The 19,661-nt window shown below is 31.0% G+C and overlaps 1 protein-coding gene across 1 annotated transcript in view; it reads right to left on the bottom strand.

The window, feature by feature from the left end:
• The window catches only part of LOC114327326 (epsin), a 165,794-nt gene extending 151,669 nt beyond the window's left edge, over positions 1–14,125 (bottom strand). Inside the window, exon 1 of the mRNA XM_028275914.2 lies at positions 13,934–14,125. Within this exon, the coding sequence (XP_028131715.1) occupies positions 13,934–14,012 (79 nt within the window). The 5' untranslated portion in view covers positions 14,013–14,125. The remainder of the gene's footprint in view (positions 1–13,933) is intronic.
• Positions 14,126–19,661: the final 5,536 nt, after the last annotated feature.

Below are 19,661 nucleotides of genomic sequence, written 5' to 3'. Positions count from 1 at the left end.
TCCCTGTAAGATTAGTTGCAGCAGTCCATACCTCTCGATGTTTCTCATGATGTTACCGAGGTATTCGATTTTGGCTGTTTTTATTGTGGTTAATAGCCTCTTTTTATAGCTCTTGCTATAAATTTCCTTGAAATTTTTATTCATTAAATTTGTCACACACGAAGAGCTATACCTATACTACAATATACTACAATATAATACAGTGCGTCCATAAAGTAACGCATAAATTCATTATTTCGTAAACCGGCGACTTTAAGGAAAAATTCCGAAACAGGTCGATTTTTATTTTTAATTTCCGATTTTTTGGCATATCTATCATGCTAGTGACGTCATCCGTCTGGGCGTGATGACGTAATCGATGATTTTTTTAAATGAGAATAGGGGTCATGTGATAGCTCATTTAAAAGGGTATTAAATTATCTATTCCATAATATAAACATTAACATAATTAGTTATACAAGGTGTTCAAAAAACATTTTATTAATTAAAATAATTGAGACAAAAAGAAAAATGTATGTAATTTATCTAATTCAAAATACCTTTTAATGTTGTCAGAAAACATGAAAAAATGTTTATTTGACAAATAGATATTGTTTTTCGCTTAAATTCAATGTTAAAGCTTCCACCCACGTGCCTCTTGCCAGTTTGAATATTTCGTTTAAGCGACAATCAATGTTTATTTGTGAAATAAATTTTTTTTTCTATTTTCTGACAGTAGTAAACCGCATTTTGAATTAAATAAATTACATACATTCTTCTTTTTGTCTCAATTATTTTAATTAAAAAAATGTTTTTTGGACACCCTGTATAAATAATTATGTTAATGTTTACACTAGTGAATAGAGAATTGAATACCCTTTCAAATGAGCTATCACATGACCCCTATTCTCTTTTTAAAAAATTATCGATTACGTCATCACGCCCAGACGGATGACGTCACTAATATGATATATATTCCAGAAAATCGTAATTTAAAAATAAATATTTCGGGATTTTCCTTGAAGTCGCCGGTTTACGAAATAACGAATTTATGCGTTACTTTATGGACGCACTGTATATTATTTAACATAATAATCTATTCCATCTCATATCGCTCACTATAGTAATGGGTAAACCTGCATACACGGAGCCATAATATATCTATATTATCGCTCCGTGTATGCAGGCTCACTTATTACTAGGGTGAGCTACATGAGATGTAAAATGAGATATAATATATTATATTATAGTATAGCTCCCCGTGAGTTACAAGCTTTACTCCATTTTATCCCCGATTTATCGTTTATCCTTTGTACTGCCATTAAGTCTAGTTTATAGTTTTCATATCTATTTACTCTTGTTTTTCTTCTTAATGTGACTATCTGTCCTGAGGTTCTTTAACCAGGATGTTTTCCTTCCTGGATCCCGCTTTCCAAATATTTTTCCTTGCAGGATGGCTTGTAAGATAGCATATCTGGATTCATTTCGCATAATGTGTCCAAAGTATTACAACTTTCGAGATTTGATGGTGGTTAGTACTTCTCGGTTCTTCCCCATTGTTCCAAGGACCTCCTCATTTGTGACCCGATCAGGTACCCTCGTTAGTTTACTTAAATTACCTTCGTTGCATGTGCATCAAAAATAACAACAAACAATGATAAACATAGTAAGTTGTGGCGTAAAAATTAAATTATTATATAAAACAAACTTTAATTGTTGGGGTTACGGTAATTGCATATATAGGGTGAGGCAGATAAAGGGCCTATTAGAAATATCTCGAGAACTAAAGTAAAGAAAATTATGAAAATTGGAATGTAGGGGTTTTGAGGTGTGAGCTATTTAATGAAAATATTTTGGTCTCTTTGCTACTTCCGGTTATACCGGAAGTTGATTGTAACTTCGTTTTTTTAAATGGGACACCCTATATATTTTTGCGTTTTTAGATTCTCCTAGATTTCTTATTTTTTAAAATATAAGGTTTTGTAATATTTTACAGGGTAGATTAAAAGATAATTACGTTTATTTATTAATTTCGTAGCAAAATTCACACCCTGTAGAATTGTAGTAGTTTTACATCAAAATCCCTTTATATGTTCAAATGATTTTTAATATGGTCTACTATTGTTACCAATTATTAGTATAGCTAAATTTTGAATTTTAGTATACAGGGTGGGTCGAAACTCGGAATGTGTATTTTCTGAGTTTTCTTAAATGGAACACACTATATTTCAGTATTGTAATGAAATGGTATTTTATGGTACTTTTTTATTTCTTAAGCATTCCCTATACCCAACTGCTTTAATTTGTGCTTAATTGTTAATCGCACCAACAATCTTAACTACGTAGATATTTTGATAGCTCAACCATTATTGGCAATTTTAAGTATCAGTTTCGATTAGTATTTATTCATTTCCGAAAAATTATTTGTGATTGAATATTTTTACGACCAACCTAATAAAATTTCAGGTATTTTGTGTTGCAATTAATGTTTGGCTTGAATCACCAATAACTCACAAATTGAAGCAGTTAGGTATAGGGATTGCTTAAGAAATTAAAAAGTATCCTAAAATAACATTTTATTACAATACTAAAATACAGGGTGTTCCATTTAAGGAAACTCAGAAAATACTCATTCTGAGTTTCGACCAACCCTGTATACAAAAAGGAAAAATTTAAGTATACCAATAATTCTTAACATAGTAAACTATATTAAAAATCATTTGAACATAAACAGAGTTTATTATGTCAAACTACTACAATTCTACAGGGTGTGAATTTTGCTACGAAATTAATAAAAAACGTAATTATCTTTTAACCTACCCTGTATAATATTACAAAAACTTATATTTTAAGAAAGAAGAAATCAAGGAGAATCCAAAAATGTAAAAATATACAGGGTGTTCCATTTAAAAAAACGAAGTTACAACCAACTTCCGGTATAACCGGAAGTAGCAAACAGACCAAAATATTTTCATTAAATAGTTCACACCTCAAAACGCCTGTATTACGATTTGCGTAATTTTCTTACCTTGAGTTCTCGAGATATTTCTAATAGGCCCTTTATCTGTCTCACCCTGTATAGTCCTGTCGCCAGGGGGGGGGTACAACGGCCTCCTTTATTCATATGGACTTACTTAAGTTTTTTTTATGTATTTTGACCCGTAGAATACGAATTTTTTGGGTAACAGGTGATCCGGATGTCGATAAGATTGTCATAGACAAAGAACTTGACGAATTATATAACAGCGATTTCTCGCAAAACAAAACATTTTTTTGTATTCTTTGGGTCATTCTAAGAAAAAAATGTTCCTACAAGTTTTTTCGTAGGATGCATGGTTTTCGAGATAACCGCGGTTGAACTTTCAAAAAATCGAAAAATTGCAATTTTTGAACCCAAATAACTTTTGATTAAAAAATAAAATAGCAATTCTGCTTACCGCATTTGAAAGTTCAAGTCAAATTATATCGGTGTTGATTCTTTGCATTGCTAAAAATTTATTTTTTTATTGTTAAACAAAGCTAAAAACACATAGTGTTTCCCGTGCCTAATACATGCGTTTTAACGTATGCTACGTAGAAATTGCCTCGCTTGCACTTGTAGCTACTCTACCTACTCGTTCGATTTTAAATGAGAAATCATTGAAAACATCACTCACGCACTAGGTGATTATAGCTTTGCGCAACAATAAAAAAATAAATTTTTAGCAATGCAAATAATTAAAACCGATATAATTTGACTTGAACTTTCAAATGCGGTAAGCAGAATTGCTATTTTATTTTTTAATCAAAAGATATTCGGGTTCAAAAATTGCAATTTTTCGATTTTTTGAAAGTTTTACCGTGTTTATTTCGAAAACTATGCATCCTACGAAAAAACTTGTCCGAACATTTTTTGCTTAGAATGACCCAAAAAATACAAAATATGTTTTGTTTTGCGAGAAATCGCTGTTATGTAATTCCTCAAGTTCTTTGTCTATAACAATCTTATCGACATCCGGATTAACTGTTACCCAAAAAATTCGTATTCTACGGGTCAAAATACATAAAAAAACTTGGGTAAGTCTACCTGCTTAACCCTGTTTGGAGATCTGGAGAATATACTACAAGTACAAAGATCCGAATATTCCAGTCAAATGTTATGTCTGTTCTACTCTATGGATGTGAAACCTGGAAAGTGACAAAATACCTTACAGACAAATTGCAGGTCTTTGTTAACAAATGTCTACGAAGAATTGTTCGTATTTTCTGGCCAAACACCATCAGAAACGAAGATCTGCTACACCTGACCCAACAAAAGAGGGTAGAAAATGAAATAAAATACAGAAAGTGGGGGTGGATAGGTCACACACTCCGAAAAGATAGTTCCAGTATTGCAAAAAATGCCCTAGAGTGGAATCCCCAAGGAAAGAGAAAAAGAGGTCGCCCAGCACAAACTTGGAGAAGATCCATCATGGACGAGATAAGAAGTCAAGGAAAGTCTTGGAATGAGGTGAAGGCCCTAGCGCAAAATAGAACCCGATGGCGCGTTTTCACTGAAGCTCTATGCTCCACTTTAGGAGTTTAAGAACATTATATATATATATATATATATATATATATATATATATATATATATATATATATATATATATATATATATAAGTATATCTGAATATAGGAGGTCGTTGTACCCCCCCTGGCGACAGGACTAATACTAAAATTTTATTTGCTACTGGTGTTTCTAATTTTCCAATTTTTAACGATTTAATAAACAATATGTTACTTCACTAATTATAACAGACTGCCGATTTCCTTGTTTGCACTAAAATGAAGTCAATCTAATGCACCATGATGTAATGCATCAGGCAAAATTATTATTGTTTTTCATGCTGTTATGAGAATAAGTAATTCATTTTGAGTGTATTAAAAGCATAATGTATATAAACATATAAAAAGTATTATTCACTTAAGAGCTCACAGTAGCTTTTATTATCAATTATAACGTTACGAAACAAATAAGGCAAAAAACTACAATGTAAATATTGTGGGTGTGTTTGTGGAAATAGATTTTAAAGAGAATATTATTGAACTAAACAAATTAATGTATTTACAAAATGGTTTTTGGATAAATAGATAAACAAGATATGAAAATTACAGAGAAAAAAGTCTGCATTATAAGTGTTACTTATGGTTTACAAAATAAAATCCACCAGACAGCAATAACAACAATATATGCTAAAAGTTATTCAGTTACATAGATCATCCAAGGACAATATAAGATCCAACAAGAAGTAGACCAGGGAAGTTACGATTTTCCAAAAACACCCTGTATAAAGACTGCAGGTATCTAACAACTTCTTCTGATAAATTTGGTAATAACAATACAAGAATAAAAACCGCTAAACGCCGTAAACATGAGTGGCTCCTACAATATTCCAGCTACAAAAGATCTGACATGAGTATTACGTGCCGCGAAAATGTATTTTCATTTTGATGCAAAACAAAATTATAGTTTTATTTTTAAAGATTTTTCCATAATATTTGCTCAATTTGAAGTAAAACGCGCCACAAAAGAGTAACTTTGATACAGTTTGAATTTTGAAACCATTTTGTGACGCGTTTATTTCAAATTTAGCAAATATTATGGAAAAATATTTTAAAATAAAACTAGAATTTTGTTTTGCATCAAAATGAAAATACGTTTTTGCGCCACGTAATATTCATATCAGACCTTTTCTAGCTGGAATTTTGTATGCGCCACTCATTTTTACGGCGTTTAGCGGTTTTTTATTCTTGTCAGGAGTTTTTCAAAGTTATGTATTTATAAATTAAATGTATGAAGTTGAATGCAATGTTTCTCGATTACACGTTAAGCTTTTTTAGATTTTTTTTCTATTCGAAATAGATTGAAAAAAAATTGGTATGGCCGGTAAATAAACTCGGATTGCCCGTTACTAGATCAAATTTAGCATCCTAACCACTACAACTACATAAACCATTTCGGGAATAATCTTTAACTGGATTATGATTTGTAGCTTAATAACTTCTAAACGGCTTAACCGGTTTTGATCACTAAACATGAGTTTGAAACGTAGTGACAAGTAGTATCTGATGAATCTAAGGTCAAGTATAATAACTGAAGCTGTTACAGGAATTATTGAGCTTGAAAAACCGTTTTTCCCATAGATAATAGATTTGATCATATTTTGAAGCCTATAACTTAAATAATTAGAATTTTCCCGGATATGAGATATAGACCGTTAGATTCGTCTATATTCCTTCTACAAACTTTCAATTATTGACGCAATTCGCAGGTTGAAATTTTGAGTAATTGTCGAAAACAAAAATTTTCAAAGTTTACTTTTTCAGTTTTTCGGCTATACTGAGCTATATGTATGTCTGATCCTGAAGACTTACACAACATTTGAAAGCTTAAGACAACACTATTGCTTTGGTGTATTTGCGGTTCTCCTTTCTCTTCTTGAATCGAATATATATGCCTCAAAAATATGACCTTTTGTACCTACCAAGTCCTATAGCTGGCTTATGGGTGGTCCAAAGTCACAAACTACACAGGTTCTGAATCGGCCCTCACCCGCTCTTGGACACATGGACCAAAATGGATGGTTGACATATTAGTGGGTGATTCTTTTCGTGAACTTTAAGATAGGAGTTGGCCCAATTTTCAATTCAGTGTGGGTGTGCGCCACTGGCGAGAACTGCTGTTCTCTGGTAATGTAATAAACAAAATATGCAAAAGATTAAACGTAATTTTTATACGTATAAACAATATATAACAACTTAGCTAACAAACATCTGTCTCAAAAAACTCGTATAAGAATGTATAGAACATTGATAGTCCCCATTCTCACATATGGATCAGAGGCATGGACGCTAACTAAAATAGATGAATCCGCTCTATCGATTTTTGAAAGAAAGGTGCTACGCAAGATATTCGGAGCGGTCTGTAAGAACGGAACATGGAGGCGTAGATATAACTATGAACTGCAGAATATCTACTATCATAGTTTGGTGGAAGAGATAGTTTGTATAATCACAATAATTAAGCGAAACCGCCTGCAGTGAACAGGACATGTAGCCCGGGCCCGTGAATCGAACATGATAAAAAATTCTAACAGCGCAACCCGTGAAAATGAGAAGACGGGGTAGACCAATGCTGAGGTGGATGGAGAACTTGTAGCACCAAGATGATTAATTATAAAACAATATGTAAACAATGTAAGACCGCGATTTGATTTTAAATATTAAAGGTGAAGACAATAACTTATATTGAAAAGTGACACAATTTTACCGAACAAGTATTGAAAATCCTTTAAAATGAGAGCTTGTAGAGTTATTTTAAATTATTTCAAAAAGCTTCTCAGGTCTATTTTTTAAAAATTAGTAATACCTTTTCTAAAAATACACAAAAAACTTTATTTTTCGTGAAAAAGGGCACAATATTACAAATATGTACCTATAAAAATTTGTGTTAATGTTTCACTTAATATTTATTGCAAAATTGAAGTTGTTAATCCCAGAAAGCTTTTGTCAACAACGTTATTATGCAATTGTTCGGTCAACACGATTTCTGAAAGAACTAAATTGAAGATAGGCGTATATTATAAAATCAAATTATTTCACGATTAAAAAGTTTATGCTAAATATTTTAAAATAGGTTTAGAAAAGTCCTGCCATTTTAAGCTTATAATCATTTGATTAATTTAATTTATCGGTAATTTTTTCTTGAAATGTTGATATTTTTATACGAATTAAAAAAACACAATGTCTACACCTCTTAGAAACCGAGTTGCTCTTTTCTTCAAAAATTCTGAAATTCTGAATTCATAACTTCCAAATTTACAAAAGTCGCAATATCTTTGGTGGTTATCAACAAAAATTGATTTATTAATTTGGGGTACCTTACTGCGAAGATTATAAAAATGTAATTAATTAATTTGTTCACTGTTTATTTAACCCAGCAATTTATTTAAATAATTTAAAATAAATATTAACATACATTTAAATGCTCCCAAAAATGTTGAAGCTTTCCGATTCTTTGAATCAAAATTGAGGTCATGAAAAATATTTTAATTAAAAAAAAATTAAGGTATGTAGGTAAGTACGTATTTTTTGGCAAACTTCTACATCTTCTAGAACTATTGTGTATTTTTTTTCGTTCGAATTTTTGCCACATAAACTCAACCAGTGGCGTACCTAGGGTACGCCACTATAAGGGGTTAACCCCCACAAACAATACCAAAAATTTCGGTGCCTAACCCCCCGGGAGAAAAATTTTAGGTGCGCTACTGAACTCAACTGTATGTCAATGAAGAACTATTTTTCACAATTTTTTTCTATCGTGTTGGGCATTTTTTTAATGAAAATACACTCTTGAAAAAACTGTATTTTTCGGTAATTTTTTTTATTTTATTTTAAGCACATAACCTTATTTAAATGTAGCAAATATCGATTTTTAGTCCTCTCTCCTTAAAAATAGTAAAAAAAGTTCGAAATCACATTACAATAATATTTCTAGTCTTCGTTTGATACTTACTACAATTTCATTTCATTAAGAAAAAATAAAAAGAGGGCTAATATGAAATTACATAATTAATCCCTAATATGTTTTAAATGATAATCACCAGTTGAATAAGAACGACGCGGAACAGAAATCGTTATTTGTCGAATTTAGATGCTTATAATATAAAAAAAATCACCCAAAAATACAATTTTTCCAATTTTGAGTTTCGGTCTGAAAATGGCCAACATGGCCCAGATATTAGAAAAAACTAAAAAAATAGATAAAAAATAGTTCTTAATTTTTGTCATGTGCTAAAAACATGGAAAAAATATCAAAAAATTGGGTCTGTTGTGTTTTAAGCGTGTTTGGTTTGAAAATGGCAAACCCAAAGCGGCTATTAGAAATAATAGCCGCAAAAATTGGTTTTATCAAGTTTTTAGGATATTCCGGAAAGGAAATGGAAAATATATTTTCCCTCCATTCAAAAAAAATGCAAAAAATACACGAAATATAATGATACAGTAGTTTGCCAAAAATTATCTACAGAACCTAAAAATTCTTTCAGAAAAATTTAAATATTTTTTCTGAGCTTTCTTTTTTTTTCTAATTAATTCTGAGCTCAATTTTGAACCAAAAAATCTGAAAAATTCAGAGTGCTTTTGGGCATAAGAATTTATGTTTTTGTATTTTTTTAGATTTTTTAACATAAAGGATCGCTCATGAAAATTGTTTTCGAAATAACACATTTCTTGTGATAGGAGACCCTTGCCCCATTTTCAATAAGATTTGTTAATAAATCGTAAAGTCATTTATTGATGGAATCAAAAATATTCTGAAGTTAGGAAAAAAGGAAAAATAGAAAATAAAAAGAACAATATTTAAAAGTAATTGAAAATAGAACTCGAAGTGCAAGTGCAATGGAATGTAGAAAATATTACATTTCGTAGATAAAATTAATATTTATACAGAAAGATGTAGTTACGAAAACCAAAATAATATACAGGGTGTAAGAAAAATACAGGTCATAAATTTAATCACATATTCTGGGACCAGAAGTAGTTTCATTAACCTAACTTACCTTTAGTACAAATGTGCACATAAAAAAAGTTACAACCCTTTGAAGTTGAAAGAAGAAAATGAAAATCGATTTTTTCCAATATATCGAAAACTATTGAGATTCTTTATTGAAAATTGACATGTGGCATTCATATGGCAGTAGCATCTTAAGAAAATATTATAGTGAAATTTGGATAACCCATAAAAATTTTATGGGGGTTTTGTTCTTTTAAACCTCTCAAACTTTTGTGTACGTTCCAATTAAATTATTATTGTAGTACCATTAGTTAAACACAGTGTTTGTTAAACTTTTTTGCCTCCTAGTACTTTTTCGAAAAGTCAGTTTTTATCGAGATATTTTGAATATTTGTCAAATCCATCACATATTATGTATATGGATAAGTACGATTATGGAGACTTTGTAATAATATGAAAATTTATACAGAGTGTCCCGAAAAGATTGTTCATAAATTATACTACAGATTCTGGGGTCAAAAATAGGATGATTGACCTCACTTACCTATATACAATAGTGCACGCAAAAAAAGTTACAGCCCTTTGAACTTACAAAATGAAAATCGATTTTTTTTCATATATCGAAAACTCTTAGAGATTTTTTATTGAAAATGGACATGTGGCATTCTTATGGGAGGATCATCTTAAAAAAACAACAGTGAAATTTGTACACCATATAAAAATTTTATGGGGTTTTGTTCCATTAAACCCCCCCAAACTTTTGTGTACGTGTTAATTGAATTATTATTGTGGTACCATTAGTTAAACTCAATATTTTTAAAACTTTTTTGCCTCTTAGTAGTTTTTCGATAAGCCAGTTTTTATCGAGATGTGGCTTCTTATTTAGTATGTTTAATACAAATTTTATGGGGGTTTCGTTCCTTTAACCCCCAAATTTTTGTGTACGTTCCAATTAAACTTTTATTGTTATACCATTAGGTAAACACAGTATTTTTAAAACTTTTTTGCCTTTTAGTATTATTTTTTCATATTATTAAAATGTAAATTATAAATTTTTCATATTTATAATGATCAGGTCTCTATAATCGTACTTAACCATATACAAATATGTGGTGGATTTGACAAATATTCAAAATATCTCGATAAAAACTGGCTTTTCGAGAAAATACTAAGAGGTAAAAATTTTTAAAACAGTATGTTTAACTAATAGTACTAGAATAATAATTTAATAGTAATTTTCACAAAAGATGAGGAGGGTTTAAGGGAACAAAACCCCCATAAAATTTTTATGGGGTGCACAAATTTCACTATAATTTTTTTTTCAAAATTCTCCTACCATAATAATGCGACTTGTCCATTTTCAATAAAAAATCTCTAATAGTTTTCGGTATATTGGAAAAAATCGATTTTAATTTTGTAACTTCAAATAGCTGTAACTTTTTTGTATGAATATTGGTACTAAGGTAAGTTAGGTTCAATCGAACTATTTTTGGTCCCAGAATCTGTGATAAATATAATTTACGACCAATCTTTTCGGACCCTGTATATTTCGGTATACATATTTTGAACCATATTAAAAAAGAAGCGACATCTCGATAAAGGGTGCCTTTTCGAAAAAATACAAAGAGGCAAAAAACTTTTAAAAACACTCTATTTAACTAATGGTACCGCAGTAATATTTTAATTGGAAGGTACACAAACATTTGGTGGGTTTAAAAGAACAAAACACCCATACAATTTTTACGTAAACATATTAAAAAATAAGCCTCAACTCGATAAAAACTGCCTCATCGAAAAAAATACTAAGAGGCAAAAAAATTTTAAGAATGTTGAATTTAACTAATGGTACCACAATAATGATTTAATCGAAATGTACACAAAAGTTGGGGGGGTTTTAGGGAACAAAACCCCCATAAAACTTTTATGGGGTGCACGAATTTCACTATAATTATTTGTCTTTAAGATTCTACTGCCATAACAATGCCACATGTCCATTTTCAATAAAAAATCTGTAATAGTTTTCGATATATGTATTCGAAAATATTTATTTTCATTTTGTAACTTCAAAGGGCTGTAACTTTTTTATGTGCATATTTGTACGAAGGTAAGTTAGGTTCATTCGAACTATTTTTGGTCCCAGAATATGTGATTTAATTGCTGAGCTTTATTTTTGTTACACCCTGTATATTATACTTAGCGTTACCAGGTGTCCCGATTTGCGCGGGACGTCCCGATTTTCAGGGGTCTGGGGACGCGTACCGATTTGTACCTGATCGGGACACTAAATGTCCCGATTTTCACCCACGGAAACCAATTTCAGGAGGACTTGCAGTGAATTTTATAACTATGTTATAAAAACAAGGCTCTCCTAAAAGCGGCAAAATCGAATGAAAAATATAATTTTAATAAAAAATAAATAATTTACTTCGACGATTTTTTTTTGTAATTTCGTCTGATTATTATTATTATGCAGTATGTATTAAATACAGACTATAGAAACACCTTGTAGTCCAGTAAATGAACAAGAAATACGGCGATACCGTGTAATTTTCAGGATCAACTCCGAATTGCATGAAAATTTGGACGGCTTGTGCCGTTGGTTCCTTTTACTCGGGGAATGACGGTCACCCTAGTTCGGGGTGAAAAACCGCGCGTTGAAAATAAGTCCGGAGATGGATAAATTGACTAATTCTAAGAAATTTTAGTTCTATAGAATTTTAATTTAGTTAATACTTTTCGAGTTATTTACGATTGAAAATGTGTATTTTTCGACAAAAAAAATCACGTTTTTAGGTGATTTTCACAAATAACTCAAAAAGTAAGTATTTGACCGAAAAAAATATTCTTAGCAAAAATGTAGCATATTTAAAAAAAATGAAAAAAATTGTGAACTCGGTAAAGTCTATAGACCTAACAAAAGCAAAGTTGTAGCTCATGAAAAATACGTTCTTATTCGTCAAATTCCAAATCAAATATTTCAACGTGAAATAACCAAGAAATGAAGCACTTTTCGGAAAAAACCAATTAAAACTTTTTTAATAAAACTTTATTTTTATGTTTTAAAAAAGTTTCTAGCATCAAAACTAAGCGAGTTATGTTCAAAATCAAGTTGACTCTTTTTTTTTGGTAAAAAAATCGTGAAAATCTCTCCCAACTTAGCACCCTAAATGAAATTAATCGTTACCGCTTTACAATTTACAATATACTTTACTTATGTATTTTTTACATGATTGAAAGGGCCTGAACGAGTCACTAATCATGATATATGCAAAATATAAACAGCCATATTTTAACCAATTTTTGTCTTACAGAAAAACAAAATGAATTTATGATATTTATAAAAGCAAAACCCACCTACTTTTTTCTTCTTGAGATTTTTAGTATGCCTAATACTTTTTAAGTTATTTTGAAAAAAGAGCATTTTCCAATATTTTAGGAAAATCTTTTTTTACTATAAAACTAATTTTTTTCAAAACTAAGCACTCCCAACCGGTAAACCTTACAGATAGTATAAACAATACAGATATAAAGTAAATGGTAAAGCGGTAACGATTCATTTTATTTACGGTGCTAAATAGGGGGAGATTTTCACGATTTTTTTTACCAAAAAAAAAAGAGCCAACTTTATTTTGAGCGTAACTCGCTTAGCTTTATTGCTAGAGACTTTTATATAAAACAAAATTAAAGATTTTTTTAAACTTTAAAAATTTTTTATAGGTTTTGCCCGAAAATTGCTTAATTTTTTGGTTATTTCAAGTTGAAAAATTCGATTTAGAATTTGACGAATAAGAACGTATTTTTGATGTGCTACAACTTTGCTTTTACTGGTTTTCCATAAAATTACTCTAGGTTTTCCTTTTTTTTCCATAAAATTACTCGAAAAGTATTGACTTAGTTTAAAAATTATATAGAACAAAAGTTTTTAGAGTTAGTCTGTTGATCCATTTTGGGACTTACTTTAAACACGCGTTTTTTTACACCCTGGAGAAGGGGTAACTGTAACTGTCACCCCCCAAGTAAAAGCAACCAACGTTACAAGTTCAACTTTGAAGTAGACAGTAAGTAGAACCTAAAATCAGATTTTTATGCAATTCGGAGTTGACTCTGAAAATGACACTCCAAAACGGTCATTTACTGGGCTATTGTTGTTTATTTTTCCCGATCTACAACCCTAAATCCCGATTTGGTTTTGCTTATGTACCGATTAAAAACAAATCGGACCTGGCAACACTAATTATACTACATCAATAATTTGTTTCCATATTTATATTCCTACTGTCATCAAGTAAAAACCACTAGGAGAATCTTCTGAAAGATATTAAATCCTGCCTTTAAAATCACTCTAATACTGTTTTTTACCAAATACTAAGCTACCCCAATAAAAGAGCCCAAAATCCAAAGTATAAAAAAATTACTTACCAGTTTTACTTTCTTCCGCAGAAAATCCCAAAGAGATTGTCGCAATGAGAACGGTGATTATCGGAAGCAGCCTCCACATGTTCACGAGCACTTTCTTCGGACCGAAAACAATTAAAATAATATCCAAAGAACACGTTACAAGACACGGTGCAGACTGACGGAAACACGGCCACTTTCTACCATTCAACCACGAGGTATACCGCGATATATACTGATACGAGTGCAGTTCACGTTGTTGAGCCAGTGGTGTCGCCACCCAAGAAGAACGAAACGTTGGTAGGCCAGCGTCGGGGATAAGTACATAGTAAATGTTAGCATTACAAGATATTGGTATATGGTGACCTAAGACCTACGACATTACTGCACTGTCAAATTTTTGTACAAAACTTAAATTCATTATACTCTCGATCGTCGAAAGCTTTATACTCAGTCTTCTCTTTTTTTGTTTACCTAATACCTTCGATATTTTATATAAAATTATTCTTCTGCTGTCAGTGCACATACATTTCGGATGTTGGCGAACATCATGGCAATATGTACTTTGTGTAATGCTGCTCTGAAATGATTTGTGGTTGTTGTGTTGAACCACATTTGTATGTATATTTCTACGTATATGTAGGTCTCTTTCCTGGTCCACGTTTTTCATCTAGTTTTTCCTGTAAATTAGTTGCAGCAGTCCATATCTCTTGTTGTTTCTCATGATGTGATCGAGGATTCGATTTTGGCTGTTTTTATTGTGGTTAACAGCTCTTTTTCTTTTTATTTACTGTTTCTTTTTATATCCCTAATAAAACACCCTGATTAGTAACGTAGTCGGTATAAAGTAAAAATAAACGTAGAAACTAGTAGTCCAAGTCATGAGCTTAAAATAGGACAAAACATCGCAATTTTTACAGAAAGGATCGATTTCTTTGAAAATTTGAGAATAAGTAGTGGATAGTCCAAGGATCAGAATTTATATGATGCTAAAAGGCGCTTTTACCATGGAGGTGGTTGCCACCCGCCACCCCATCTCGGGGTGGAAATTTTTTATTATATTTTGACGGCAAAAGTTAGTAAAAACATTCATTATAAGCAGAAAACGTCCCATACATTTTTTTGATAAAGTTGATAAAACCCATATCGATGTTTGGCTATTTTATATATCTTTGCTTCGCCTGATACCAGGGAAGGCGAAGCAAAGATATATAAAATAGCCAAACAGAGAGCAAATATAGCAAGAGATTTTAATCAGATTAGATGTATCCGAGATGAAAATAATAAAATACTAATTCACGAAAAGGATGTCAAAAAGAGATGGAGAAAGTATTTTGACAGTTTATTAAATGAAGAATTTGACAGACAGCCTGTGGAGTTGACGCAGACAGTAACAGCAATGGTTACCAGAATAACAAACGAGGAAGTGGCTCAAGCGCTTCAAAAAATAAAGAAAGGAAAAGCAGTCGGACCAGATGATATTCCTGGGGAAGTATGGAGAGCATTAGGAGAGACAGGAATAAGTTGGCTAGCAGGTCTATTTAATAGAATTATGGAAGTTGGACAAATGCCAGACAAATGGAGAAGCAGTATATTAGTATCTGTCTACAAAAACAAGGGAGATATACAACAATGCGCAAACCACATGGCTATAAAACTACTTAGCCACACCATGAAAATATGGGAGAGAGTAATTGATAGACGGATACGTGAAGAAACCGAAATATCCGATAATCAATTTGGCTTTATGCAGGGCAGATCAACAACAGATGCAATTTTCATTGTAAGGCAACTGATGGAAAAATACAGGAATAAAGAGACCAACGCTCATATGGTATTCATTGATCTTGAGAAAGCATATCATAGAGTTCCTCGAGAGATTCTGTGGTGGGCACTGCATAAGAAAGGAGTCCCTGGCGAATATGTAAAGATTGTGAGAGATATGTATGAGGGAGTAACGACTAGTGTTAGAACAGGTGTGGGAGAGACTGATAAATTTCAGGTGAAAGTAGGGTTGCACCAAGGCTGGTGCTTAGTCCTTATTTATTCTCATTAGTTTTGGACCAGATAACAGCGAAACTACAGGGTAGTATTCCATGATGCCTACACCGAGAGAACAATTTCTTTTCTCCTAAAACACCGATTTCTTTGAGCAATATTTCTTAAAAGTTAACATATCCTATTAACTTAAACATACCGGTTCACATATAAAGAAACGAGTTTTTTAAACACAACTCAATAATTTCTTACAGATAATGTCTTCAATACCAAGAAATGCATTAATGGTTACATTTAATTTTCTTATCCTAAAGCTACAAATATTTTGCAGTATAAGAAATATAATGTTAAGTTAATCCATATTTATATTTGTGAACAAGAAATTTTCTTGCAATCAAATAAATACTTTAAACCACAAGAAATAATTCTTCAGAAATGCCCTCTATAGTAATTGTGGTTATAAAAATAAAAACATTGTCAGTAATGCTGAAATGTTACTGTCAAAGAGATTTTCTTCCACAAAAGAATTGCGCAGATTAACTATTTATGATTTAGTCGTCAGTGTTTGTCAAGATGGCGTGATATGTTCATGTTCATATAGATGCATGTTGGATTTATTGGTGTATAAAAATTAACGGATATTTTGAAGGTACGTACATATATAGGTATTAAATAAAAGTAAATTGAGTAAATGTAATAATAATATTGTTGCGTATCCGAATGGTTAAAAAAGAAACATAATAGTATCTTTATATGCTTTTTAGGTATAATGATGGACGACTCTGAAATAAAGGAGCTTATTATTCTAACTGGGAAATATGCCACAATTTAAAGCTGGGACAGAATGATATAATCTATAGCTTCAGAACAATATTAAGAAAGGAGTTATTAACCAACTGCGGGGCCTTCCAGAAATGGTAGAACTTCATACATGTAAGTACCTTTTTAAAAATGTGTATACTTATGTATCAACTATAATAGGTTTCTTGAATGTAGCGTCTTCTATAAAAATATACAATACAACGCTATATCAAACATGGCGGGTGCAACGCTGAGGATTTTTTCTGTTAATTTATTTGAGATGAAGAAATCAGTTAGTCTAAAAGAAATATATGTTTATGGTTAAGAAATGTTATTGCCGAAAACTGTGAATTAGTTAATATGTATTAAATGACTTAGATGTAAACCAATAATACTTTCCCGTAATAAAATTTCTTAATGATTAGGTATGCTGTCTCTTTTAGATTATAAAAATTAAGAAAATTACATATTATTATGTCTGCTTCAATGTTTTACATTGGTTGTGTATTTTCCCTCTTGTTTTAGATAAACAATGTTTATTGTGTGACTTAATATTATACAGATAAATAATTAATATTTCATTAATAAAAAGAAAAAAATAAACAAAGATGTGTAGGTTAAATAATGCCATGTTTGAACTAAATATGATTGATTATTATTAGTATTAATAGTTCTTATGTGGGGCCGTGCATTTGTTTTTTTTTTTTTGTATTTCCTAAATTTGTCAAAATAAATATCTATATCTTTATAAAAAAAATTTTATTAATGTAAGTTTACTATTTCTACATAACGATTTTGTTTTAGTGAATTGCTGATATACAAAGTGCTATTAACAAAAGAAGGAAAATTTGAGGAAGTTGGATTTGCCTCTCCATCCTTTTATTGTTGTGTAGAAGCCAGTGGTTTAAGAGTGGAGAAAATATTTGTATGTAATAATAACGTTTTATATCTTGTTTTATTAATAAATAATGATTTTACCTTAACACAATGATTTATTTCGCCGTATGTAATATCACTTTATTTTCAAGAAATATTAACTTAACTCTAAATATACGTTTATCTCTGCGAAATATATTTCTTAACATTAAATAAATTAATTATTAATAGTAAAATAATAATATTCCTTACTAAGAAATATTATTGCTTAGAAAGAATAGTTTTCTAATGTGTAGAAAAAATATTTTTATGACTAATAAAATTAATTAACATCAAGTGTAATTTCTTTCTGATAAATGGCTTTGAAGTTTGCCAGAAAGTGATAGTTCAATCATGTTTAAGATATATTTCTTTGGCTATAGTAGAATTTATTTGAAATATTTTAGAAAATTATATCTTGCATACAAAGATATATTTCTTAGGCAATATGCCAAGTCGATCTTTCTTAAATATTAATAAAGTTTCTTTATGCCAAGAATTTTTTTCTCTCGGTGTAATGTATGCTGATGATGTAGTGTTAATAGGTAATAGTGAAAGATACTTAGAATAAAAACTGGAACAGTGGAGACAAGCTCTGGAGGAAAAGGTTTAAATCTTAGTAGAACAAAAACGGAGTATTTGGAATGTTCATTTAAAGATGGAGTTACTACAAATAAAATGGTATCTTTGGATGGTGAAATGATTGTGAAAAGCAATGGTTTTAAGTAGCTAGGATCGGTATTACAGATTAATGGAGAAATAGATGGAGATGCATTTAGTAGAATTAGGGCTGGATGGATGAAGTGGAAAAAAGCGAGTGGTGTGTTGTGTGACAGAAAAATTCCAACAAAGCTGAAGGGAAAATTCTATAAAACAGCCATTAGACCGGCTATGATGCACGGAACTGAATGTTGGGCAGTGAAGAAGAAAGAGGAACAACGAATGCATGTGGCGGAAATGAGAATGCTTAGATGGATGAGTGGAGTGACAAAGAAGGATAAAATTAGAAATGAGTATATTAGGGGAAGTCTAGGTGTGGCACCAATTGATGCCAAAATGAGAGAGCATATGTTAAGATGGTTTGGTCATGTTCAACGTCGAGAGGTTAATCACCCAATACGAAGAATAGCTGAAGGGCAGATTCCTGGAAGGAGTAGGAGAGGAAGACCAAAGAAGACCTGGGGGGAGACGATAAGGCAGGACATGTTGGTAAAGGGGATAAAAGTTTGATCGGCTTAGAATAATTAGTTTAAAAAAATGGAGTTAAAAGTGCATAACGAGTTTTTGAAGTTTGGTCAAAAATTTTCCCTTTTCTTGCATTGAGAATAGAAAGATTAGCATCAGAGATATATGAAATTCTAGCCTGTCTAATTTTCAAGAACGTGGTTTGCAAAAATTTTTCTACGACAAAAATTGAGTAAGCTATTGACAATTAAATCTTGTAATAAGGAGTAAACTTGTAAACTTGTAAAACTTTTGTGTCAGGATTTTAAAAGAATTTAATATTAATTGCCTTATAGACCTTGCAAAAAGCTGCAAAATTCTTTTCTACCAAACTTTTTAAGATAAAAAATAAAAAAGTAACGGTATTTTTTTGAAAAAAAGGAGAAATCCAATTGGAAGCATGATACTGTAAGTTGGCAGTGTTTATAGTCATTGCTCTTATTCATTTTTCTTTATTTATGTATTATTAATAGATTCTAGAAGTTTGACTGGCTTAGAATGATTAGTTCTTAAAAAACGGAAGTTTAAAGCGAATAACGAATTTGTGTAATTTGGTAAAAAATGCCATTCTCTTCAGAATAGAAAGATTAGCATCAGAGATACGAAAAAATGTTTCAATATGAAATTTTAGGTTATTTAATTCCCAAGAACTAGGTTTGAAAGAACTTTTTCTACGGCAAAAATTAAGTGAATGGTAAACGAAGACCACAGGGAAAGAACTTGATAAGTCCAATTTTTGACATTTGTAATACCAATTTGTAGCTTTAATTACATAGTTTCGAAGAGTAGCACAATCCAGAGTAATAACTTGATA

Source organism: Diabrotica virgifera, chromosome 7 (genome assembly GCF_917563875.1).
Source record: "Diabrotica virgifera virgifera chromosome 7, PGI_DIABVI_V3a".
NCBI classification, from domain to species: Eukaryota; Metazoa; Arthropoda; class Insecta; order Coleoptera; family Chrysomelidae; genus Diabrotica; species Diabrotica virgifera.
The sequence above is the reverse complement of the archived record's forward strand: the minus strand, read 5'-3'. Positions and strand labels throughout refer to the sequence as shown.